Genomic DNA, 26424 nt, shown 5'->3' on the forward strand with positions numbered 1-26424 from the left:
GCCTTTACTTGGAAAGAGAGCCACTAAAAACCTATCTGTGGCCCAAAGAAGTTTAGCCACTTTAATTCTGGCCTCCACTTACTGCCAAATTGTGCAAGTCTGACCTAGAGTCTGGAAGAACTGAGTTCATATCCAGTCTCAGACACTTACTAACCATGAGACCCTGGGCAAGTCACTTAACTTCTGTTTCCTGAACTGTAAAATGCAGGTAATAGCAGCACCTACCTTTCAGGGTTGTTATGAGGATCAAAGGAGATCACATTTATACAGCATTTAGCCAAATGCTTGGCACATACTAGGCACTAGAGAACTGCTTATTCCTTTCCTTCCTTCATACTCTACTAAGGAAGGTCTTTAGCATAATTTCCCTCTCATTCACTTTGTACCTCAAAACCCCCCCTCATGGCCCACTCTCTTCTCCTTTACTCCAAACTCTGATGATCAGGTTACCCTTCTCCCCACTAAATCTAACATTTCTACATGTGCCCTGATTTTTCCAGTAGATTGTCCCCTCAATGATTCCCCACTGTCCCTTTAATCTTCATTTCTCCCTATCTGATGGCTCCTTTCTGGCTATCTATAAACATACTCAAATTTCACCCATCCTTAAAATGTCATCATTAGACTCTACCATCCCCTTAAGCAATCATTTTATGTCACTCCCCGATTTCTCAGGAAAACTCCTACAAAAGTTGGTCATCATCCTTTTTTACTCTTTTTCTCCTCTCACTCAGGCTTCAGCACTTTGAAGTCTGACTTCTGACTTCATCATTCAATGGAAAGGACTCTCTCCAAAATTATCAACAATATCTTAATCACCAAATGTGATGGTCTTTCCTCCATACTCATCTTCCTCAACCTCCCTGCACCATTGGACACAGGTGACCCCCTTCTTCTCCTAAATGTTCTCTCTGTTTTGGATTGTCATGAGACTGTTCTCTCTTGCTTCTGCAGTGACCAGCTTGGTGGAACTTTTTCAGTCTCTTTCGCCAATCCATACCATGCCCCATGACTCTAGGTGTGCTCCAAAGCTCTGTCCTCGGTGCTTTTGTTTTCTCCCTCTACAATCTCCCTCTCAGGGAGCTCAGCAGCTCCCATGGCCCTATTTCTCCACTGTAGGATTCCTCTCATGTCTAAGTGTATGTAAGTTTTCTTCCTGAGTTCAGCTTCCACATCACCAATTATACATTAGACCTTTTAAATTGGATACCCTGGAGTCATTGAAAACACTCTATATACAAAATAGAACATATTATCTACCTAGCCATCTGTAATAGAATATATCTATCTATGACATATAGAGAGAGATATAACTATCAATTTATAGCTGTATAACCACATATAGAATTATCTGGACATATATTCAGATATGTAGATTGTATGTCTATATAATTACATATGTCTAGATATGTCATATGTAAATATGTTTATAATCTAGATGTATAATACCTATTCCTGACTCCAGACCAGAGAGATGTATACATTTGTCAGTAAGAAGAGATACCTCCACCAATATTTCTGCCAAAAAATAAAGAAATATCCTGGAACTGACTGTGGGTGTAGAAACAAGGAACATCAATAAAATTTAATTGTCAATAATGATTTTACAAAGAAATTGGGGAAACTTCTTGCAGTAGCAGAAAAATTGGGGGGAAATTCAAGTTCCCAAGGACTATGAACACAACGTCCTTGATAGGAATTGGAATGTGACAAATGACATGGGTGAGGATGAATATTATTTATTTTTGTCAGTGTATTTAAATAAAATAGACATTCCCACTATCCCTCCTAGAGACCCCTTATAGAGGAGAAAGTAATTCCAAGTCCCAGCTCACAGGAGAGGTCAGTGATTTCACCAGCAATACCATTTTTTATGGGGTTCCTTTGATCATCTTGATTATTTCATAGTAAATTTCTTGAGGTCCATTAATGCCCCAAATAAAAGCCAAATGATCAAACACAGGCAGAATCTTGTGATAAATCATCTTGGGAATTTGGGGGATTAGAACGGAGACGTCTTTTGGGTCAGCCAACAAATCTCTGAGGCCACTCCACAGTGCAGTTGGCACTTCCATCGTTGATACATTGTAAACTGGAGGAATCGTCTGTATGGACACAAAAGAGGACAAGAGTCTTCCCAGAGAGCCCAATTCACCATCCTATCACTGGAGGGCAGGAGGGGAAGAAGCCGATTCTTTGTATGATTTTTAAAGTGCTTTACATACTTCTACCTTTCTGCTAAATGAGACTGTCAGAACCAAAAACTTTAATAGATGGTTTGGTGTAACTTTATAATTATCATTTGTATTATTATTTTAAAGAGTACCATTATGATTGGATCCAGAGGAACACTTCATAGTAAATATCATAGTAAAAATCATAGGAACATTTCATAGTAAATAATCATTAATTAAAACAAAATATGTAAATGGATTTTTAAATATATATTCATATATATTACACAAATGCATATATGATACATATTTCTACACTGATATTTATTTTTATGTATTCATTCTTTCATATATGATTTTCATCTCCATATATATGTGTATGTATATACATATATATATATATACTATGTACATAGTGTGTGTTTGTGTGTGTGACAACTATTCTCCTATTCTCCTCCACACACTAAATCTGAGAAAGGCTAGGATGTGGCCCACATTCCAGAAGAAAATGTCTCACTTTTTTAATCTGGTCAATTGATTGATGGCTGGAGGGATGCTTTGGGCTCAGGGGATTTATGTTGGGGCCAGGTATTGGGAGGAGTTTTCATGTCATCTCCATGAAGAAGACAGATACTTGCACCCTAAAGGACACTAATATTGAGGTTGGTTCTCAATGTCTCAATGATCATTAGCAAAGAATATTGGGGGGATGTGAGGAGGCAGAGAGTGGGATTTGGAGTCAGAACACCTGGGCTTGAATCCTGGTTTGCTGTTTTCTATTTGTGTGCCCTAAGGTGAATCACTTATTCTCTCTCTGGACCTCAGTTTCTACATCTATGAAGAGATGAGACTGGCCTACATGACCTCTGAGGTTCCCTATAGCTCTTAATCTATGAGCTCGGCTAGAATGTGTTCTATTAGATAGACTAACAAGAAAAGAATCAATCACATATTTACTCAAAGTGCCAAGTGCTGTAATGTCATTCCTAGGTAGCTTTCCTTAACATATAAACTCATAAAGCTTTATAGCTAGAAGAAATGTTATAGAGCAGCATCTAGGATTCTTAACTTGGGGGTCTGTGAGAATATGTGTTTTTTTCCTAATATTTGGACATCTGTATTTCAATATAATTAATTTCCTTTGTAAACCTAGGCATATTATTTTATGCATTTGTCTGTCACTACATAAGGATTTATTAAGCATTTACTATGTGCCTAGTCCTGTGCTAAATGCTGGGATTCAAAGAAAGGCAAAAATGTAGTGCCAGCCCTCAAGGAGCTCACATTCTAATGGGAGGGAAAGAACAACTGTGTACAAAGAGACAGGAGATGTAGACATAATATCTCAGGGAGGGGCTGAGATTGAGGAGGCCTGGGAAAGCCTTCTTACAGAAGAGGAGACATCTAAGGAGTCCATGACACAGAAGATAGTTACAAATCCTTGATCTGGACCAATTTTATCATTCTATAGATGGGGAAACTGAGGCAATGAGATGCCAAATGACATGTCCATGGTCACAGAGTTATATAGTACCTAGAGTAAGAATTAGAAATCAAGGCTCCTGGTTGTCTTCATTAGTAGACTCTTTAAAAAGAAAAAGAAAAAGAAAAAGCTCCATTTTTTAAAAGAAAATTACCTGATTATAGTGGGCTAAGTTCTGGTTGGGACTCCCCCAGTCATAACCTTGGAATATTGGTTGAATTTTTCTATAAAACTAAAATTGAAACAACACAAAGGAAATAATACAGGAATTGGAAACAGTGTTCATCTTTGAGTCCAACAGACTAAAAACCCTCTGTGTCCAACCTGGCAAAATAAAAAAGAAGATATATTATTATTCCCCCTACTGGACTAGAGCAGTGAAAGGGTGGTGGGTGTGGGGGGATATCTTTAAGCCTCTGGTCTTCCCTGGTGCACTGAGAAAGCCAAGAGTGAGAATAGACTAGCCAGGGTGCCTGGAGCTCAAAGTTTCTCACATGACCACTGTCCTTTTAATCTTTTCCTGAGGACCCCTGGGAGTTTAGGTCATCCCTAGGAAAGCACAGCTGCCCTTTTGGGGCATTGCAATGTCCATCAAGGCAGCATTAGATGGGTTCTATGTGATTCAGCATGGAATGTGTCACAGTTGTGAACTGGGTCAGAGTCCAAAGTGGCAAGACATCCATGATTGAAATACCTGTGTACTTTTAGACCTGGGAACATGGCCCCTGTTCCAAGGGAAAAGGGGAACACCTGTGGTCACATGGCCTATTGATGGACAGTGAAGATCGTATATCCCCTTAACCCTTCATTAATGTAATGCCAATCAAGGCAACACACCTGAGGACTACTGCTATGAATAATTTGAAGGGTCTAATCACAGGGTATAAGCACTCTATTTATTCAAAACTAAATCTTTTTTCAAGAAACTAAAGGATAACATTCATGGCAACATAACAAGTTATTACCATGGTGGCCACAAGGCCTAAAACAAAGCGTGCCATTCAGTAACATAGCACAATATATAACATAACATAGCATATCCCCCACCTTATACATTCTTGGGGAGTCAAAATCTTTGGGGAGTGAGCTACCAGTTACTCCTCATTCAGGTACTGTCCCGAAACACTTGTTTATACCATCAGGGGATCCCAGGCCAGGGTCTCCCCTTAACACAGAACATCTCCAAGGGTAGCAGAGAACACAATACCCTCCACTCCTAGGTCATAGTAAGTTAAAATCACCTCAGTCCAAGCAGAGTGTCCAGGTAAAGTCCTTTTTGGGTCCTTCTCCCCATGCTGCTGTTGCAGGCTCCCACCTGGCACTCTCAGATACACACATCCTCTAATGAGCCAAAGAATCCAAGTCCTAACACTGCTCTACCCCAGCTTCCAAGTCCTGAGGGGCAATTGGGCAACAAAGTCAAGAGGGTGGGACCCTGGGGGCCATCGAACTGCCCCCATTCCTCCATAGACAACTATATCCCTGGGTCTCAAAGCATCCCAGCAGGACAGAGCAGGAAAGCAGGCTCGCTGCGCCTGCCTCACTGCAAAGTTTTCATCTTGGCTTGGGCCTGAATCCTGAGCTGCCGGGTTCTTCCTCCTGCAGGGCCAGGGGCCAACTGCTCCTGGCTCTTGCCTGAGTCTGTACACAGGCAACTCTCCACTACAGCACCATGTCTCACCTCACAGGGGTGACTGCTCTACTCCAAGCTCTCCCTGCTCCTGCCTGAGTCTAGGCACAGTTGCTTCCAGGGGTTCCTGCCCCCAGCTTCTGTCTCTGGCCCCTACCATCCCAACTCAGGAGCAGCTCATCCTCCACAAGCCTTACACCAGGAGGAGCTGCTCTGGTCGGTCCCTGGGCTCAGCAAAAATAATACAATAATTAAGAAGTAACACACAACTATCCCAGTCTCACTAAACCCACTACTTTCCTCAAAGGTGTTAACAATCTTCCTTTTCATCAGTCTCGTGTTCCAGTGTTCTCACAAGGGTTGGTATCACAGGTCTCCTCTCTCTCTCTCTCCAAACCTTGATCAGTGATTCACATTTACAGCTGGGGACCTCCTTGATAAGGACTACATGTCCTTCCATAAGCAAGCCCTAAGGCAATATCTCACCTCAGAAGATATGTACACTTTCAACTAATAGGCCCAGAGCCAGCAGGCATCAAAACTTATGTGGCTTAGTACAGCCGGGAATTACCAGGGTTCAAAGGAGATTCATCCTTCAGATGTTTTCAATTTAGCATGAGCCTGGGAAACTGAACTCCAACAACAAGAAGGAAAAAAAATCTCGCTTTTCTTGCCTTCACACTCAACCCTCTCCAGGACCAACACTCGGCCCTTACCATCCATAGAGGTGAACAAGAGATTGTTACAGCCATGGATCCTGGACCCCTTTTAGGGGTTTCCAAATAGAGGCATTAACCTTGTGATATCTTTGTTCACAACACAGGACGCCTGATGGGCTCTATGTGACTCACCGTATAACGGAGCAGAGCTGTGAACAGGACTGGAGTGCAAAGCCGCAAGACATCCGTGATTGAAATACATGTGCTCCTTTTTTCCTTGGAACGGAGGTTGTGTTCCCAAGTCTAAAGGTGCACAGGTATTTCAATCGTGGATATAATGCTGCTTTGCACTCCAGCTCAGTTCACAGCTATGATGCATTATGTGGGGAGTCATAGAGCCCATCAGGTGTGCTGTGTTGATTGGTGTTACAGGCATGGAGGGAGGAGGTGAAATGTAACAATGGAATTTTCCCTGGGCAGCTCCAAACTGGTCAGCCTTTCCTTTCAGATTCCATTCTAGTTCAGGGTATCTGCAGAGGAGGCAGAAATCTTCCTGGTGATATGGAGAAGACATGGAGCCCAGGGGTGGGTGTAAAGGGCAATCAATGCCACTCCTGGGATGCTTTGGAAACCAGCCCAGTCTATTCCTGTTCCTAGAAGGGCTTCTGTCATAGGATCCCTGAGGTGTGCTGAAAATATGACGTATCCTCTAGATATAAAAGATGAAAATCCAAAAGAAACAAGTCACTTACAACAAGCTTATTTCAATACACAGAAAAGTCTAGTCAAAACATTTACGGAGAGAGCTGGCACTAAGCATAGGGGATCAACCACACAGGCAGCCACCTTCATAAAGCTGAGGACTCTGGTCATGAATACTAGACATTTGTAGGGCCCAAAACTTGGTGACTAGGTTTTTCTCCAAATTTTGTGAAAGTTTTTCAAGGAGAGAGTAGAAGAAAAGACAACGGTTTTGAACTTTGAAGTCTAGAAGCATTGAAACATGGTACCTGACTATATTGGAGAATGTTCCAAACAGATGTTCCTGCGGGGTTATGTGCCACATACACATCCGTCCGACTCTAGGAAGAGAAAACAATAACTTATTTTCTCTATGATGTCTGTTTGGAGGGCTCATGACAGCATGACCTTGGACTCTTGAAGGTTCATCAGTAGAGTTCAGTGTTGGGCAGATTCTGGAGTGGTGGAAAGGTCTCAACACCAGTCCTGGCAAGAAACTGGGCTTCCCTCTAAGGACCAGTCTGGCTAAGATTAGAGAGGCTCACCACCATTTGGCCAGCCATTTGGTCATAAATTCCGTGGCCATAGCAATCCTTGAAAATAAAAATATGTATCCTGTGCAAGAAGAAATGGCCCTGAAGGAAAGAAGAGTGAGAAAATCACATACACAAGGGAAATGGGGGAAGGGACTAAGGAATCAGGCCTTACGACATATGGATAATGGGTAGATAATGGATAATAAAGGCATGGAAAAAATTACAAAGGATTATTACCCAAAGAAGCAATCAAGAAATTGCCAATTATGCCCAACACGTATCCCTATTCTTAACATATATACAGAAATCTCAACAAATAGTATCCTCACCTACTGAGAGCAGTAGAAGGGAACAGACTGTCTTTTGTAAGTGATATTCAACAGTAGATCTCTACATCTCTACACAAAACCAATTACAATATGTAGAGGAAACAAGATTTCATTGTTTTGGTTTGTTGTGTATAAAAAAAGGTTTTCAAATTAGAGAATAAACCACTGACAAAGCAGGAGATCTTAAAATGTTCTTGTTTTTTTTTTTGTATCACAGGCCCTTTGGGCTGTCTGGTGAAGACAAGGGATCACTCCTCAGAAATGTGTTTTTAATGCATGCAATAAAGTCTATGGATTAAAAGGAAAATAAAAGTTAGTGAAAAATAAAGATGCAGTTTTTCGCCATCCAAGTGCATCAATTCCCTGAAATCTATTCCCCAACCTCCTAAAGGGCCTCTGCCTTAAAGGGTCTCTTCCAACAAGATGTCTGCCATCCACATACAAAAGTAAAGGAGATCCTTTGCCATACGTCAGAGAGGGATCACTTTGTTTGGTGACCCTCAGCAAGTCCTGAGCACAGTTCCAATACAAGAGCGATTCTCTATGCCCAGTGAGGTCACTGATGCCCTTTCATAGATAAGATAGGAAATAGGGAGAAGACCCGGGATTTTATTGGTTTAGGGATCTCCCAGCTTAGGAAGTCTCTCTACCAGTTCAAGTTGGCACTTTCTCAGCAATTCATAGTCTTGAGGAGTTTCCTAGAGCACTGACAAGCATTGACTTTTCCAGAGTCACACAGCTCATATATGTCAGCTAAAACAGCACGGTGTAAGCCAAAAGAGATCAAATAAATAAGATGCTGTTTAGAAAAATAGAGTCAATTTGCCATTTCTGAGTAACAGGATGTAGGATGGGGAGGTAATAAAAGAAAAGGAAAAATCAGGGAAGATAATTCTAAGGACACATTTCATCAGATTCCTTCTCTTGAGGAGATAGTGTAGGACAGAAGAAAACTCATTGGCTTTGTCATTCTAGACCTAGAGTCAGACTTTTACCTGGCCAATACTCAAATTCTATATAGTTACGAGTTATTCTTCCTCCAGATGCCTCTTCCCTCTATTGAACACTCAATTTCTCCCTCTCCGCCTTTAAAATAAACACCGTGGTGAGGAAGGGGCTCTTAGTAGAAGCCTCCTGCTAGGCATCCTTTATAGGTTCATTTCAAGGTTTAGGGAAATAAATACAGGGAAGTTTTCCACTAGCCGAAATGCAGCATCAGAACCAGGTGTGTTTGGGTTCGGGTTTGGGTTCCTGCTGCTGCCTCCTATACAGAATGATTGGAGGCGGTCCAGGGAGGCTGAGGGCAAGGACTTTGCCTTGGCTGCCGTTTAGCTTTTCTTCTCACTCAGAATCACTTGTATCTCATGCTAGAAGGATAATGGCCCTGAAGAGGCTCTTGGAGCCTAGCCTCCACATTGATCTGTGGGGTTTCTGCCATGGAGGCCTAAGAAATGGGCTTTGGGTGTTTAGGATCCTCATAAGAATTTAGACTTCCAAGGATTTACGTCCCAGGACAATGAACTTAAACTCAGGCACAGACACCAGGGGATTAACAAAAAGAATCTTTAGGTTGGGGATACTGGGCCTGATTTTCGTTGGGCGCTTCCTCGGTTGTGTGTGATCGCTTAGAGTTTGGGATATGGTCGCTGCGTTCCAGAAGATGAAAGCCAAGATAGGCAGGAGGTGGCCCTGAAGACATGAAGCCCAAAGGATGGTAAGAGGGAGAAGAGCAGTGGCCATGAGATTTCAAAACAAATTGACTGAAAGAGACAGCCTGATGCTCAGCAGAGAGTGGAGACAGCAGGGAGCAGAGAAGAAGCAGGGCCAGAGGGATGGCATCAGGAGAGGACACTGGTGGCCTTACAGCACCAGAGGCACGAGTCCTCAGAGTCCTGGGGGTTCTCTGGCCACACATGGCCCCCATGTGTATATTCTCTGCTCCTGTGCTCTCACCATACGGATTCTTAGAATGTGCTTTGTCACATATATTCATTCCCTTGTCATGCTTTCCTTGTGTGTGCATTTTCCATGTGGCTCACAGGTTACTTTTTCCCTGCCTAACTACTGGTGGTCTGATAAACTGTAACAGAGTGTGCACCTAGAGGATCTTATCTTGTCACTATACATGCTACACTGTTTAATTAAAACAAATAGGTCCTCTGGGTGGCTAGTAAAAAACACCTATTGGTGGGGCTCATGAACTGTCATTTTGAGTGAATTCTACCCCGCATAGTACCTTGAACCTGCAATATCTTTTCTGCAAGATCCATGTGTAAGAGAAATGCCCTAAAGGCTACATTAAAAGGATAAAAATAGGTGACCATAAGCAGGAACTGTCTAGTGAGTTCATGTATACAAGCAATACTCTTCCAAACACTAGGGGTCATCCCAGAGTGTCACATTTGAAGGCAGGAAGACCTAGGTTCAAGTCCCACCATAGACACTTACTAGCTATCTGGTCCTGGGTAAGACACTTAACCTCTCTCAGTCTCTTCTGTATCTTTAAAATGGGGATAATAATAGCACTTGTCTCATGTGGTAAATTGCAAGAATTAAATGAGTTAATATATGTAAGGTATGTTCCAAACCTTAAAACACTCTCTAAATTGCTGGCTATTATGAATTGGTTTTCAAAGAGGTGAGGCATAGACCAGGAGGGCTCATGGCTGAGAAGGAAGTCTTGTGCACCACTCTGGGTTTAACCATTTAGTGGAGAAACGTTTCTGGAGGTGCCTGTGGCCTACAGAACAGTGGTTCTTAGGGGTCCATGGTTGGTTAGGGTTTTGAAGAGGAAAATCAAATAGCTCAGCATCCACTCTCATGTTCAGTGTGACTGGCCACTAATATCTGAGAAAAGGCAAAGGAAACACTCATACTATGTTTAAGTTTTCTGGATCAAACCCAAACACAGCAAAGATGGTTTGGCCACAGATGACAGAAGTTACGTCATTGTTGCATATGAAGGTGGCCAGAAACTTGTTGAGGGCAATCACAGGAAGAAAGTCCTTGTCACCCAGTAAAACCTGTGAGAAAAAGCAAACAGACCCAAATATGGTAGCCACTGAAATGGGGACAATCCAATGCAACAGCCCCACTACCATACAAAACACCATGACCACTGCTGACATTCTTAATTGCATTCATAAGATAAAGTGTAGGACCCTGAGCATTATGGCCCATGAGAACCGAGACTCAGAATCATGGAGTTGGGCAGGAACTGAGAGGAGCTAATAAGCCCCTGCCAATGTCCCTCCAAAGGGGCCATCCAGCCCTGGCCTGATAGCTTCAAATATGGGGAACTAATAAAGGAATACAGATTAAAGAAGCATCATCTCTGTCCCAGGCATTATGCTAAGCTTTCTTTACAAATATTATCTCATTTGATCCTCACGACAACCCTGAGAGGTCAGTGCTATTATTCTCCCCATTTTATGGATGAAGAAACTGAGGAAGATGAAAAGTTAAGTGACCCAAGGTTGCACAGCTACCAAGTGACTCAGGCAAGACTTGAACCAGGTCTTCCTGACTTCAAACTCAATGCTCCATCTGCATAGCACCTTGGTGATGCAGTGGAATCAGAAAGGCCTAACTTTGGTCCCTGCCTCAGCTTCTTACTAGCTGTGTCCCTGGGCCAGCCTTTAACCTCCGGATTAGCCTCTGGGTTAGCCAGTCTCTAACTTTGCTTAGTCTCGGTTTCCTCCCATCCAAAATGGAGAGAGCAATATCATCTACTTCCCAGGGCTGTTGTGAGGATCAAATGACATGACATATACAAAGCACTTTGCAACTCTCATGGCATGCCATACATGCTAGGCATTGTTCTTACCATTTGCTAGCTATTATCTTGCTAGGACACCATGCTGCTACTCCTAACAATTTGTCTTTTTCCTCATGGCACCAAGAAGAATAAACTAATATTCCTTCCAAAAATGACAGCTACCATGTTCCTTCTTAACCTGATTCTTCCCTTTTCCAAGACATAGAATTTCATTCCTTTAATTCCTGCTTATATGACATGATCTCCAGGACCTTCAGCATTTTAGTGTCCTTTGTACATTTCATTTCCTATGGGTTACATTCATTTTTGACTGGATCTAGGTGGTACAATGGATAGAGTGCCAGGCATGGAGTCAGGAAGACCTGAGTTCAAATCCAGCTTCAGACACTTACTAGCTTGTGCCCCTGCACAAGTCATTTAACCCTGTTTGCCTCAGTTTCCTCATCTGTAAAATGAACTGGAGAACAAAATGACAAGAAATCCACAAATGAGGTCATGAAACTGAAACAACTCAACAACAACATGCACTTTGGGCCTCTCTGACTTCTCCATCATGCCCCCAGCAAATTCATCATTGGGAAATCCCATCATCTGACAAGGTCAAGTCAGCCGTCCCTCTGACCTTTTATGCTAGAGTGGAGTGACCGGTCAAATATCATATGACTACCAAGCCTCAGAGCCTGTGCAAAGGCATGAATGAGACTTTCAGATTTTTCCTTCTCATTTTGAAACAGTAGAATTGATCTGGATTCTTACAGAGAAAGGGAATGCCCCCCACACACACACCATTGCTAGGTAAATGGGCTTCCTGTGGAGTGTTTTTGGGTTCACTCATTCTGAGAGCCACATAGATATCACCACTGCCCATACTCCACTTCCCTAATGAGCTACTATTCAGTTCCAGTTTGCCAAAGATATTACATACCCTTGACAATGGCTTGGGCAGCCTCAAAAGCAGTATAAATGGAAGGCTTCTAATCTTCTGAACATAAAAGATTGGAGCTAAGGCAAAAAAAACTTTGACTTCCTGAGCCAGCTTGGGTAAGGTGGAGAATGCTACGAAACCTGAAAGACAAAAGGATACATGTTTAGACTGGGTGGCCTCCTTAGTGCCCTCTAATTCTAACCAAGGACCCAGTGAGTCTGTGAACCAGAAACCTTGAGGCAGTGTATAGCACCTTGGACAGCAACCCCAGAAATCCTAACTACTGACCCTGCTCAATGGGAGAATCACAGAATTCAATCTCCAAGGTGGACCTCATATCATGGAGTCTCATTCAGCCTATACCACCATCTGGCAAACGAGCAGAAAGCTTCTCCCTGAGCACTCATATTTCCTGTAGCTTTTTTTCAACTCACTTGATCTTAGTCTGTACCTACATCAACAAAGCTCTGCTCAAGTCAGTTAACTTAATCTAATTAACATCATTTGAGTTTTTTTTAAGTAAGGTTGGGATATTTTTAAAGCAAAACATTTGGTGAGGAGGAGTGGGGACATCTAGGTGGCACAATGGAGAGATGCTGGGCCTAGAATCCGGAAGATGTTGCTGTTGACGTTTTTTAGTCATGTCTGATTCTCAGAGAATTCATTCTCTACTCAATTGAAATGAATGTTATCACTGATATTGTTCTAATGACTCACCCCAATTATCTAAATTTTATTGCAATAGTCTAGGCAAGACTCGATAAGAGCTTGAATTAAGGTGTTGGGTGGGCAAGTCCAGGAAAGGGCATTTATAGGAGAAATTTTGTGAAGTTAGAAGCAAGAAGAGTTGAAAATTGTTAGGATATATGAATTAAGAGATGATGATGAGTAGAAGGTGACATTAAAAGTTCTTAGGAGTCTGGAAAGATGGTGGCATCCTCAAGCGAAAACAGGAAGCTGAGAAGAGTCATTAGTCCAGGGCAAGAGCTCAGGAGTTCCATTTTGATCACATTGAATGTGAGATGCCTATGGGACCCCCAGGATGAACAATCCAATGAACTTGGTGATATTAGACTTGCAATCACGAGGGAAAAAAAGGCTGGAGAGACATATCTAGGAGAAATATATCTTACTTCATGGCAGCTGATGAAATGACCTAGTGAGAGGGAATGAGAAAAGAGAACATAGGGAGCTTTGGGGAGCATCCACATTTAGGGGCTTTGATGTGGGTGAAGATCTGACACAGAAGACAAAGAAACAGTGAGAAAGCTGGGAGGAGGGAACAAAAAGAGAGCAGTGGCACAAACCCCAAAGGAATCAAGAAGAAGGACTGAGAAAAGGCCACTGAACTGACCAATTGTGAAATTGGTAACTGAAAACATTGACTCAAAAAATAAAACTTCCTAAGTACAATGAAGGTGGGCTGTGACTCAATCTAAAAATACATGAGAATTGCACTGGAATAAAAACTCAGTGGGAAACAATGGTTTGCCATAACCAGCAGTAAACAAACACAAGTTAACAACAACAATAATGCAGATTTAGATGCCACTGAGAGGCTTAGAATTAGACACTAGGAACAAAATAACCACAGATCTCTCAGCCCTTGGCAGACTACACCTGGAGTTATTTCTTCATTTGGGATACTGCAGCATGGGAAGGGAATACATAACATGAAGAGGGGCCAGTGGAGGGTGACCAAGATGACCTTGTGAGGATCCTTCATGACTCCAGAATCCACAAGTGGGAGCCCTGACAATAGCTCACCTATCTTCCACTTGAGTCTACAGTGTAGGGGAACTTGCTACCTCCTGCATCAGTCCATTCCCCTTGCAGAGCTGTCTTGGTTAGGGAGTTTTCCTAACTCGCTCAAATCTTCTTTTTTCTATACTTTCTACATTTTGTTCCTTCTTCTACCCTCTGGGGCCAAGCTGAATAAATCTTTCCTCTTGCACACCAAACCCTCCAGAAACCTGAAGATAGTCAATGTGATTTGTCTCTGCTCCTACTGCCTGCACCTTCCACCCACCTTCATCTTCTCTTCTCCTGGCTCACAGCCAGGACCCAGTTACAGGTGTGGTACTCATTCTTGCCACACACAAAGAAGCTTGGACTTCAAAGAGGGACAAAGTAGAATTTCTCAGATCCCAGTCAGTCTGTGCATACCTAAAGTGCAGCCCTGAGAATGGCCCACATAGTATATCTTCTGTCCAGTTTTTTTCACAATGTAGTCAATTGAGGCTGGAAGGTCATAGAGGGCCAATTCAGTAATACTGTTAAAGACAAACCAGTACAACAAAGTTAGATCTACTTCAAACTTATGATGTCAACATATGATTAACCACACCTCTTCCTTGTCTTATATGAATAGAGAATGAAATTCTTGTTCTACAAAAATGTTGATCTCTGGTAGTCTAACAGATGTGTCAGATTTAGGCTAGAAAAACTCCCCAAAGTAGCCAGAAATAAATTAAAATAGCATTGGGAAATGTTTTCTAAAATAAATAAAAATACAATGGAACATCAGTAATGTTAACTTGTGCAGGGATGTTTCCCTTTGGGTTTGAGGCCACTGGTCTAGTGGTTCATTTGAAGTAAAGCCAAGATGTAACAGAAAAGCCAGGGGTAGCCAGGTAGCTCAGTGAGTAAGAGTGCTGGCCCCAGAGTTGGGATGACCTGGATCAAATCCGGGCTCAGATACTTAGCACCACACCCAGAAATAACTGGCTGTGTAACCTTGAGCAAGTTACTTAACCCCAATTCTTAGGGGTGGCCAGGTGGCTCAGCGAGTAAGAGCACTGGCCCCAGAGTTGGGATAACCTGGATCGAATCTGGGCTCAGACACTCAGCACCCACCCAGAAATAAGTGGCCGTGTAACCTTAAGCAAGTTACTTAACCCCAATTGCTTAGGGGTGGCCAGGTGGCTCAGCAAGTAAAAGCACTGGCCCCAGCGTCGGGATGACCTGGGATTGAATCCGGGCTCAGACACTTAGCACCACACCCAGAAACACCTGGCCATGTAACCTTGAGCAAGTGACTTAACCCCGATTGTTTAGGGGCGGCCAGGTGGTGCAGTGAGTAAGAGCACCGCCTCCAGTGTCGGGATGACCTGGGATCAAATCCGGGCTCAGACACTCAGCACCACACCCAGAAATAACTGGCCGTGTAACCCTGAGCAAGTTACTTAACCCCAGTTGCTTAAAAAAAAAAAAAAAGAAAAGCCGACACCAGGATAGAATGTCATCAGGATTGGATGATTTTTCAAGGCAAAGCTTATAAAGAATCATCATTGACTGAAACTGAACAAAGATGAGACTTAATCCTTTGATATCGTTTGACTGAAAAGTCAAAGGCACAAGAACCCACGTTGGAGTTTTCCTACCTGAAAGCCCAGTATTGTTTGGAATGTGTTGACAAAAAGGCATGTTTCAGGGAATAGGTTGTCCCCCTGCTGTTTCCCATCCACACATCAAAACCCGCATCGGCTAGAAGGAAGCCCAGACTATTGTTGGGAAGGTTGGACACCCAGGTGATAGATGTCACCAACAAACCATGCTGCAAAAACACAATGGGCCGACGAGCTGAAAGGGAAACATGAGGAACACTCACAAACAAATTTGTGCCATGTTGACATTCAAGATTCTCTCCTTGGACCTATAGACTTTGTCTTCCCAAGGAATTGTACAGATTACAGGACCTAAGAGTTGAGTTTATTGCCAGGCATTGGAGTGAGGGTAGGGGTGGGGAAAGGCTGATATTTTGTATAAAATAAGTTTTCCTGAGTTATGCATTTCTGAACTCAGCTTCAGAAGGATATCATGGGTCCCCTTTGTTTCATTGTTACACAAAACAATTGGCTTCAGTCTAAAGGCCACAATTAAGGACCTAGAAGGCCACACATGGCCTTAAGGTCACAGGCTTCCCACCCCTGTAGGCTATCAAAGAAATATTAGGCATGCTCCCAAAGAACCATGGGCAAGAGCCAACCACTGTCAACAGAAAAGACTTGTCAGTCACTCTTACCAAGAGAAGTCAGGAGTACCTGGAGAATCAGCAGACCCTCCACTCTGGGAAGCCACCCACCATCCATTGCCTTGAGTCTCATTGTTAGGTCATTCTGTGACCAGGGTGTCAAAGAGACTGGCAAATCTGACTCTCTCAAAGAATAAGGTCTCTAATCCTTTTCCATGCTTCAATTGTCTTCAAAATCCTGCTCCTGAGTTGGGTTTCCCTTAAGGGAAGACAAGGCCTTCAGCTGAGAAAAAAATTCTTGATATTGGAATAGAGTCTATTAGAAGTGGGAGGGACCTTAGTTTATGCAGCATGACTCTCCCATTGAACAGAGAAAACAAGGGCTCTGAGAAAAGTGACTTGTCTAAGGCTACTAGTAAACAATAGGGCTGAACTCCAAACCTGGGTCTCTTTGACTTGACAAATACCTGATGCATTATTGCCCATTCTTCCATAGGGAATCCTTATTAGGATGAGGATATATGAATCTTCAGTCTCAACTTCATGCTCTTCAACTGGGTATTGCCAGTAACGAATGATCTGACTCTGGGTGGGGGCAAAATACATTTAGTTGAGGGCATTGGCACATCCATTTTTTGGCTACAAGCCTGATATCCCATTTACTAAATAAAAATGTAACTTCTCTACTGTATCATTTCTCAGACTCTTAAACCTTTTAAATAGTTGGAATCTTAGACACACCAATGAGTTGAGTGACATTTCCCCAATAAAAATAAAACTTACAACATTCAATTTAACTCCAGGGTTCATAAATCTGTGGATATCATGGAAAATACCTTCTGTTCCCAGGACCTGGATCATAAAAATGGCCATGACAAGTCTCTACATTTTGTTTCCACCTGCAACATGGGAATTAGTGGCACTGCATGAGCTCTCACAAGGCCAATGGTCTTAGAATCATAGATTGAAAAGCTCAAATCAATAATAGAAAACCAGAATAAGTTCTTATGATTGTAGACTTAGATACAGATGGTACCTTAAAAGTTATTTCTTTCAACCTTATAAGTGGATGGTTGTGGAAACTGAGTCCTAAAGAGACAAGGAGATTTACCCAAGATTACAGAGGTAGAAAATTACTGAGACCAGGATACAAGCCCAGATCATATGGCCCCAATTGCAGTAATTCTACTTCCTCAAATTAGGCTTTCAGCACCCAAGGGAGACAAGACATCCAGATTTTTTTCCCAATATCTCTCAGTCCAATACCCATTTGGGCTGGTTTGGGGGGGGGGACTCTGAATTCAATGAAACTAAAATTTTTGTGGGTTATACAGATGAAGATATCCAGCAGATAGCTAGTGATACAGGAAAGTCATGGGGGCTAGATATATAGATTTGTGATGAGTGAATTAATAAGGTCACCATGAGATAGAAAGTAGATAGAAAAGAGAGGAGGACCCAAGACAGAAATCCAGTATATGCCCTTGGAAGGAAGGGATGATGTGAATGATGAGACAGGAAAGCAGACTGAGGAGTTGTCATACCTGTAGGAGAACCAGGAGAGAGTAGTCCTCCAAAGGCCCTAGAAAATTAAAGAGAGGTGAGCAGTCCCAGATGCTGATGAGGGGTCAAGAAAGATAAGAATTTAGAAAAGACCAATAGAGTGGAGTGGCTCAAGAGCTATATCACAAGACCTTGACTGTAGATGGAATTTTCTTAGAGTTCATCTGTAAGAAGGAGGAGTGATATAGGACCATGACTTGAGGATTTGGCAAGATTAAGTGAAGGTTTATTAGGACAAGGCTGGTGGAGATCTGGAAATGCTGGTAGGCACCAGAGACTTTGGATAAAAATGGATGAAGAGTAGAGAATGAGTGAATGGTCACACAGGAGATTAACCAGGGAGTAAAGAGAGGATAAAAACAAGGGTGCAGGTAGAAAGATTGACCTTAGTGAGGAAGGTCACACAAAATTCTGAGAAGGGCATTGAGAGGAAATGAGGCATAGCATGTGGAAGAAAAAAAGTAACCATCTCCTTAATAAAAGGAGGTCCTTCACAAAGTGTGTGTTTGGAGAAGGGTTGGTCAGTATAGAAAGTTTAAGGAGAGAAGAGAAGGTTTTAAATTATAGCTGTGGAGAGTGTGATACAAAACCAATCAGGGAAGAACTGTAGGTCTTCTTCCTGCAGTGTTCAGTGTCATGGACTAAGGGGGAGGAAGCCTGGTGGTTGAGGAAAAATACAAGCCAGGGGCTTGGAAATACAAGTACAATAAGAAAGGAAACAAAGCATTCAAGGATAGGTGATGGTGGAAAATGGAACCATAGGCTCAAGAAAGGAGGAAAGGGATTCCAAATTGAGGGTTTGTGGACTGGGAAATCAGGGAGATTTCCCTGCTTTCCTTGTGGCTAAGGAGTCAAAATGAAAATGAAGTGAAAGACTAAAGAGAATTGAGGGAGAGTGAAAGACAAAATAAGTGGGTCTAGTTCACAGAAGGAATTTCAGAGTTTCGTGGTGATGAGATCAAAGGCATGAACATCACTGTGTGTACCTGGGATTGCATAAGTTGCAGTTTGTGAGAATTGAAGAGGTGAATCAACTGCATTACCAAAGTGTTATGTTGTGGGTTGGATTCAAGAAAAAGCAGGCACAGAATTCCTTGAGAAGGGAGGAGAAATGACCTGGAGACCAGGAGATGGTGGCTTCTAAGATTGAATAGAGTCATAGAAGCAGATGGAATAGATCTCAAAGGAGAAAAGAGAAGGTTGAGAAGTGGCCATAAGGACCAAGGAGGACCACTCTTCCTCCATGACCAGTGTAAGTGCTGGGTTAGACAACGGACAGATCACCTGAGAAAGGGAGATGCAGAGGGAAAGGGATGCAGAGAGAGAAGTTATGCAGTATGTCCTCATGACCAAGGATGCAACAGATTCTGGGGAAGCAAGGTTTCTGTGACTGTGAAAAGATGGAAGAAATATGAGAGCAAAACACTGGGTACCAATGTTAGCCTGATAACAATGGAACAGGGATTCCAATCCATGCTCAGTCACCAACAATTCATTCAGAAACTTCTATGTGCCAGGCACTACTGCTAGATTCTAGGAATACAAATAAAAAGAATGAAATAAACATTTGCCTTCAAAGGTCTTATATTCTAATGATGTGAACATCTGTGCACTCTGCCGCATGCTGAGAGAGGGGCCTGAAGGGTGTAATAGCCACTTAGGTTAAAAAATAGCTAGCTTGCTGCCAGGCTAGTTTAAGCATTAAAAGCTAAAAAGAAGAGTTTTTACTTTCTGTAAGACAGTTGACTGAGTATGATCTGTATTTAAGGAAACTGAATTGGGTAGTCATCTGTAGTCTCTCCTACACTGGGGCAGGGCTTGAGGCAGGGAAAACAATCAGAACTCTGTTGCAATAACCCAGGCAGGTGACAGCAAGCCTAATGAAGGGGGTAGCTGTGAGTGGAGAGAAGGAACAAGGCGACAAAGATGCAGTAAAGGTAGAAATTATGAGAAAGAGACAGAAACAGAAAGGGGTAGAGAGAGACAGAGACAGAGAGAGTTGGAAGGGAAGCTGGATTGGGGGAAGGATAATCTTGATAATAGGCCTTAACCCTGGGCATTACCCAAGGGTCAGTCCTGGGCTCTTTTCTTTTCTGTTCTCTCTCTACACACTCTCTTCATAAGAGACCCCCAGATCTCCATGCTCAGTCCTAATCTCTCCCCTCAGCCAATATTTGGTAAATTGAATCACCTAATCCAACCACGCCATTTTATAGATAAAAAAGTTAGGGGCCAGAGAAGTCAAGTGACTGGGATATTGATCTACTGATCCTGATCTACGCAATAGCAGGGTCATGTCATGGGAACTCAGGACCATAGCTCAAGAGCTAGAAGGACCTCAAAGGCCATCCAGTCCCATTTTATAGATAAGAAAAATGAGGTTAATGTGAAATTGAATGGCTTGCCCAAGATCACATAGGTAATGCCAGAGGTGGGATTTGAATTCACATCCTCTGATAAAAAAGCTGGCCATCCCTCCCCTTTTCCACAATGCCTCCAGCTTTGCACATCCTTGGTCATTTTCTTATTCTCTATATGCATTTCATTTTTTACTCTTTTTGATTTGATTTCAGTTCTGTTTTGGGATATTTACTTTTTTCTCGATAGCACAGTGATGAGTAGCATCTATAGCTTGCACATAAGAACAATCTTTGATTTAATATCGCCATTTCTCTGTGCTACCTAAAGGAATCAAATGTCCTGATGGGGCCTCAAGGAATCTTCATGGTGTTTGGGACCTTACCTTAGTAGAACTCCTGTGCTGGAGAAAGAGTGGGATTCCAGCTGGAATCTCCTCAGCAGCTCCTTGGAAGCCTCTGGTGACTGTAAAATGGAAGATGCTTGGGCTCGAAGGAGCAGAAGACACCCAAGGGTAGAACTGAGGCCCTGAGGCAAGAGAAAAGAGAGAGGCTGAAGGGACATGGATCAGTGTGGCTCCAAGAGTGGGGGATTCACTGGGCCAAAGCTCCTCTGACCTGAACAATCTGATGGGTCCTCAGTGATGACACGTCAGACCAGACACTCTAAATACGCTTACAGGAGGTCACATGGACACACCAGCAGAGGATGGAAACTCATTCCTCTGCTTCTCAAGGAGCAAGAAAGTGAGGCATGAAATTAAAAGGAAGAGTGCAATGATGCTTTGCAATAATTATCTGTTATCTGTTGTGTGACGCAGTGTGCAAGGCTACACCTTTCCTCATCCCTTTTCCCCCTCAGGCTTGGTCAAGGCAAAGTGGAAAGCAGGATGGCTTTATGTTCTGTTCCCTTTGGCATGTTCCTCAGCTGTTCTGACCATCCCTTTGCCCTGGGTTCCTGGAACAAAACTAGTACAATTCCACAGGCTGTCTCAAATTAGTCTTGGGTAACATAATCCTGCGAGGGATGAATTGCAGTGAAGTTTCCCCATTCTGAACATCCTATTAGATTCTTATTTCTTCTTTATATTTGTAACTACGTTCAGCATTCTGGGGTTGTTACTGTGCTTACTTATCGAACCTCATGTATTATGTATGTTATCTAACAAAATTAGAGCCTTATTAGTAATAATTATGGTAATGAATTGCGATTGTTTTGTGCCGATTAGTTAGCATTAGTAAAAAGATTGTGAGCTTGCCTTACCAACCAATGGTAAGGTGGGACATAGGCTGGAGGTGGGGTTAGGATTAGGATAAAATAAATCTGGGAGCTTCTGCAACTGGCACTCCTCAGTTAGCGCCATCTTAGGTGCTCTGGGAGTGCCCTTTCTCGAGAAAGCAAAATAAAGACTCCTCTGCTTTTACTACAATTTTCTGAGTCTCTGAATTATGGGTAAGGGTTTTTACATCACACACAATCTCAATAGGCAGCTAAGTGGCTCAATGGATAGAATCCTAGGTCTGAAGTCAGGAAGTCTCATCTTCCTAAATTCAAATCTGGCTGCAGACTCTAACCTTTCAACCCAGGCCAAGTCACTTAACTGTGTTTGCCTCATCTGCGAAATGAGCTGAAGAAGGAAATGGCAAACAATTCCAGTATCTCTGCCAATGAAATCCCAAATGGGGTCACAAAGAGTCAGATATGACAGAAATGACTGAACAACAGGTTCTTGATTCCTTTTTCTTCTGAGTTCAGGAAAGAATTGGGGTTTATTTGATTTCTTTCAGTGCCCCAGGGATTGGGAGAGTTTGGGACTTTAAGGTGTGGATCCAGTTTGTGAATCCAGATTTATCGATTGTTTTTTTTCCCCATGGAACTTTTAGGTTTGCCCAGGGATTGGAGAAGTTTGGGGTTAGATTTGGTACTCCCCAGGAATTTGGGGGCTTTAGATTCAGTTTAAGTTTACCCCAGGTGTTGTTTTTTTAGACTGATGGTAAATCCAAAATACAAGGGCTCAGGAGTGTCTGCCTTAAAAGAATTCAACCATTCAAGTCTTCTTTTAGTCAGAGTAGATAGGTTTTGTTATAACACAAGTTAGGCAAGCAAGATTCCTAGTAAATCTTTGTTATTGTATAGCCAGTTAAGGGGAGGGCAGAATTCCTAGTGAGTCTGCAACTTGATGGGAATAAGATTGGTACTAACATATAAGAAAAGACCTTGAGGAGATCTGGATGGGATTAAGGGATGGTAAAAAGCCTGGTGTGGTCCAGGTACAGACAAGGCCTTAAATGGTCTGTGATGTTTCAGAAAGCCCCAGTGAATGGGCAGTTAAAAGGAGTACTGAATCTCCAGGTAGGAATGTGTGGGCAAGTTCAGGGGATTGGCTGTGCTCAAAGACATGGTCTTTTCCTTTTAGGGTCTGACATAAAACTTATAACTCACAGGGACTGGGGCAGTTTAGATTTAGACCCTTCCCAGGGATTTGGAGAAGTTTATGGATAGATTCAGTTTTGCTGGGAGGTTTAAATTTAGGTTTGACTCAGGGATCAGGGAAGTATAGGGTTAGATATGGTTTGCCCAAGGGAGTAGTGTGGTCTAAGATTAGTTTTTCCCCCAGGGATGGAGAAGAACTATTGGTTCCTCTGTGGTACTCCCCCTTGGAAAAAAAAAATGTTTTGCCATAAGACCAGGGGAATAACCTGCTGGTAAATTGATACCCCCTTAGAATTTTTATTAGTTTAGAAACAGGTGTGGCATTCCATACATGAGTGGAAAAGATAACTGAAAGATAGTGTTCTCAAAAAGTGGTAAAATAGGTAAAAATCCAAATGGGCTCCCAAACTGTCCCAAGTAAAAGACTAATTACAATTGGAAAATTGTGCATACTTTTTCTGTCTTTTCATTTTGTCTGTTTTTGTAAAATATGGAATAATCTTGGTCTTTTGTCCTGTTTGTGTTGTTTGTAGATTTTGTTACCATGAAAGATTTCTAAAAGAGAAAATGCAGCCAGCAATAAAAGCTGCTAAAAGACTGTAGCCAAGAGTTTAGAATGCTGGGGAAGATTAATGAATTTTCCTACTTGAAGCAGTTGTTTGGGTAAACAGCATTAACTCCCACTTTTGGCTTTCAGTAGGAGATTGGGTCAAAGGAAAAGAGAAAAATACCTGTAAAATAATTTTGCTGTTATTTCAGCCTTTGTTACATTGGAAATACATAAATAAAGTCAGATAAAGTTTATAGAACTGCTAAATCTTAAGGAGGTTGGAGGGAAAGTAATCATTTTAAGATTACTTATAATTTGTGATCAAATTATAACATAAGGATAATATCCTCCAAGAGGGGGAATTAGACAAAGTAATAAGAAAAGATGTAATGTAAACGTTTTCTAATTAAATGGAACAGTAAATTTTAAGAAAGCAACAGGATTAGATTTTTTTTTCTTCTCTAAGCACTATCTACATATGTGTATCATTGGCTTTCAAATGTAACTAGTACAGAAATTCAGGCTTTGGTGGTTTTAGTAATAAATTCTCAAAACTGGATTAAAGATTCACATGTAAAATTGTATCAATAATTGTAAAGAAAGTCAGGTCTTCAGAAGGCAAAAGCAATTTGGTAGAACTCATTCTTCACTTATTTTTTCAAATAGTTTGTTTTCTCTTCTTGATCTGTTCTCCAGATCAGTTGTTTTTCTTATGAGATGTTTCACATTCTCTTATATATTTTTCATTCTTTATAGTTTATTTTATTATGTCTTAGCCTCTTATAACTTCACTAGTTCCTCCTTGACCAATTCTAATTTTCAAGAAGTTGTCTTCTTCCTTAATATTCTGGATCTCCTTTTCCAGTTGGTTGACTTTCTTTTCATAATCTTCTCATTTTTCTTGGACTGTTCTTATTTTTAACATTTTTCTTTAATCTCATTTAATTTTTAAAGTCTTTTTTTAAGTTCTTATATGGATTCTTTGGGGGCAGGTCCAATTATAATTTTTAAGGAGTTATTTTCTTTAGTTATCTTTTGTACCTGCTTTTCCATTTGGCTAATTCTACTTTTTTTTGGAGGGCAGAAGGCAAGGCAATTGGAGTTAAGTGACTTGCCCAAGGCCAGACAAATAGTATGTCCAGTGTCTGAGGCCAAATTTGAACTCAGGTCCTTTTGACTCCAGGGCCAGTGCTCTATTCACTGTGACACCTAGCTGCCCCCAATTTTACTTTTAAAGGAATTTTCTTCAGTCAATTTTTGTCCTTCCTTTTCCAAGCTGTTGACTCTTTTTTCGTAGTTCTCTTGCATAACTCATTTCTTTTCCCAGTTTTTCTTCTACCCCTCTTACCTGATTTTTAAAATCTTTTTTGAACTCTTCCAAGAAGAGTTTTTTGACTTGAGACCAATTTATATTCCCCTTTGAGGCTTCACATGTAGGTATTTTCATGATGTTGTCCTCTTCTGAGTTTCTGTTTTGATCTTCCCTGTCATAATAGTAGCTTTCTGGGTATGCTAAGGGCTCTTTTTAAAATTTTTGTTAATTTTTTAAGGTTGAGCTCTGCTCCTGGGGTGCAGAGCTACTGTCCCAAGCTCCTTGTGCTAAGAGCCAGGGGCCTGATCACTTGCTTTCTGTGCTGGAGTCTTTGGAGCTGGCAGCTTGCCCACTATGCTAGGGTGACCTGGCCTAGTTGTGCCTATTGTGCTAGGGAGTTCAGGGACTGGCAATCTGCCCTCTCTACTAGGGCTGGAAGTCTCACAGCTAGCCTAATGTGCCACTCGTCTTCTGAAGCAAAACCGCAGAGCCATGGTTGTGGCTAAGTCTCTTCTTGGCTTGCCCAGGCACCAGGCACTATCTGCACCAGGCTGCACTCCCCTTTTACCCAAGCAAGATAGAACTTCCATGAAATCCTTCTTAGTTATCTTGGGCTGGAAAATTGTTTTACTACATCTTTTTGTGAATTCTTTCACTCAGGAATTCTTTTAGAGGCATGATTAAGTTGTTTTTGAGGGAAAGTGGGGAGAGTTCAGGCAACTTCCTAGCTTCTCTCTGTCATCTTCCTCCACTTCCATATGCACCATCTTTAAAGCAACTTCTCTCTGTCCTGCTTATGATATTCCTTGTCCATTGAAAGCACAGGTCTGATGATGTTACCTACATGCTAAATAAACTCCAAGATCAAATAGAAAATCTTCTGGCATTCAAAGTTCTTTATAATGTCCCAACTCCCTTCAATCTTCTTATACCATAATTCACCACCACCACAACTACCAGCACCACATACTCTGTGACCCAATGACTCTGGTCATTTGGTGTTCCTTATACTAGATACTCCATCTTCTCATTCCAGACATTTCCCCTGGCTGCCCCCCATGTCTGAAATGTTCTTCCTCATCTCAACCTCCTGGCTCTCTTGGCTTCCTTTCAAGTCCCAGCTAGCATCCCATCTTCTATAGGAAGCCTTTGCTAATCTTTCTTAATTCTAGTGCCTTTCATCTTCCAATCATTTCCAATTTATCCTACATGTCCCTTGTTTGTACATAGTTATGTGCATGTTGTCTTCCCCATTAGACTATAAGTTCCTCAAGAGCAGGGACTATCTTCTGCATTTTTCACCTCTTTAGTCCTTAGCACAGTCCTTGGCACATAATTAATAGACAATAATTAATAAACATTTATTGACTGATTCTGTGATAAATAGGGCAGTCAGTATAGTGAGGGAGCTAGAGACCATGTTGCTTGAGGATCTGTTGAAAGAACTGAATATGTATAGCCAGAGAAAGAGAAGACTTACAGGGAACATGAACACAGAATCTAGAATTCACTTTTCTAATCCCCACACTCACAATGGAAAGTCAGGTCCTCAGAAGGCAACTACTACTTTTCCCTTGATTCTAGGAATAACACTGAGAAATTACTCATGCACCCCCACCAATGTGTTACCCCATTATTATCAGTTGCTATCAGTTAGTCACCCAGACTAATTTGTAGTCTTTTTTCTTTCTGCTTTGAGTTGTGAATGCCCTTGGAATGACTTTGCTTAGAGAGTTATCTTGCTAACCTTTCTTTAATCTGATTATATTCTCCATTGCCTCTCTCTGCTTTGTGAGACAACATTGTTCATAGCACCCATCATTCTTTTTTATAAGATTTTAAAGGTGACTTTATGTTCTAATGCAGTCTTGTCTTTGGCAGTCATCTCTCTCCATTTGGCAAGTAAGTCAGATGTTTGCTGATTAGGGTGACTTCTGGGTTCTTTTGGCATCTTTGTTGTAGCAATTAATTTAGATTGGT

At 41.8% G+C, this 26424-nt stretch overlaps 2 protein-coding genes across 2 annotated transcripts in view; both read right to left on the reverse strand.

Moving 5' to 3' along the window:
* LOC138172069 (lipase member J-like) overlaps positions 1 to 21470 on the reverse strand; it is a 123466-nt gene extending 101996 nt beyond the window's left edge. Inside the window, exon 1 of the mRNA XM_069101664.1 lies at positions 20535 to 21470. The gene's annotated coding sequence lies outside the window, so the exon portion shown is untranslated. The remainder of the gene's footprint in view (positions 1 to 20534) is intronic.
* On the reverse strand, positions 1872 to 21512 carry LOC138172036 (lipase member J-like). The gene is made up of 11 exons (XM_069101642.1): positions 21413 to 21512; positions 20535 to 20677; positions 16696 to 16813; positions 15639 to 15837; positions 14422 to 14528; positions 12256 to 12395; positions 10429 to 10575; positions 6957 to 7028; positions 6139 to 6249; positions 3812 to 3889; positions 1872 to 2105 (listed from the first exon to the last, which is right to left on the reverse strand). Exons 1-11 carry the CDS (start codon positions 21510 to 21512, stop codon positions 1872 to 1874), a joined length of 1449 nt encoding a protein of 482 aa, XP_068957743.1.
* Positions 21513 to 26424: the final 4912 nt, after the last annotated feature.

Source organism: Petaurus breviceps, unplaced genomic scaffold (assembly GCF_028583685.1).
Source record: "Petaurus breviceps papuanus isolate PSGF00001 unplaced genomic scaffold, PetGlider_PUasm1.0 490, whole genome shotgun sequence".
Taxonomy (NCBI): domain Eukaryota; kingdom Metazoa; phylum Chordata; class Mammalia; order Diprotodontia; family Petauridae; genus Petaurus; species Petaurus breviceps.

What these genes read in the sequence shown, in the direction of transcription:
- LOC138172036 (XM_069101642.1), bottom strand. Translation starts at nt 21,512, where the DNA reads ATGGCGCTAACTGAGGAGTGCCAGTTGCAGAAGCTCCCAGATTTATTT. An exon ending in AGCACAGGAGTTCTACTAAG is followed by an intron (nt 16,814 to 20,534) that starts GTAAGGTCCCAA and finishes GCCCCCACCCAG; the next exon opens with AGTCAGATCATTCGTTACTG. An exon ending in CAGCTCTGCTCCGTTATACG is followed by an intron (nt 3,890 to 6,138) that starts GTGAGTCACATA and finishes TTTCAATTTTAG; the next exon opens with TTTTATAGAAAAATTCAACC.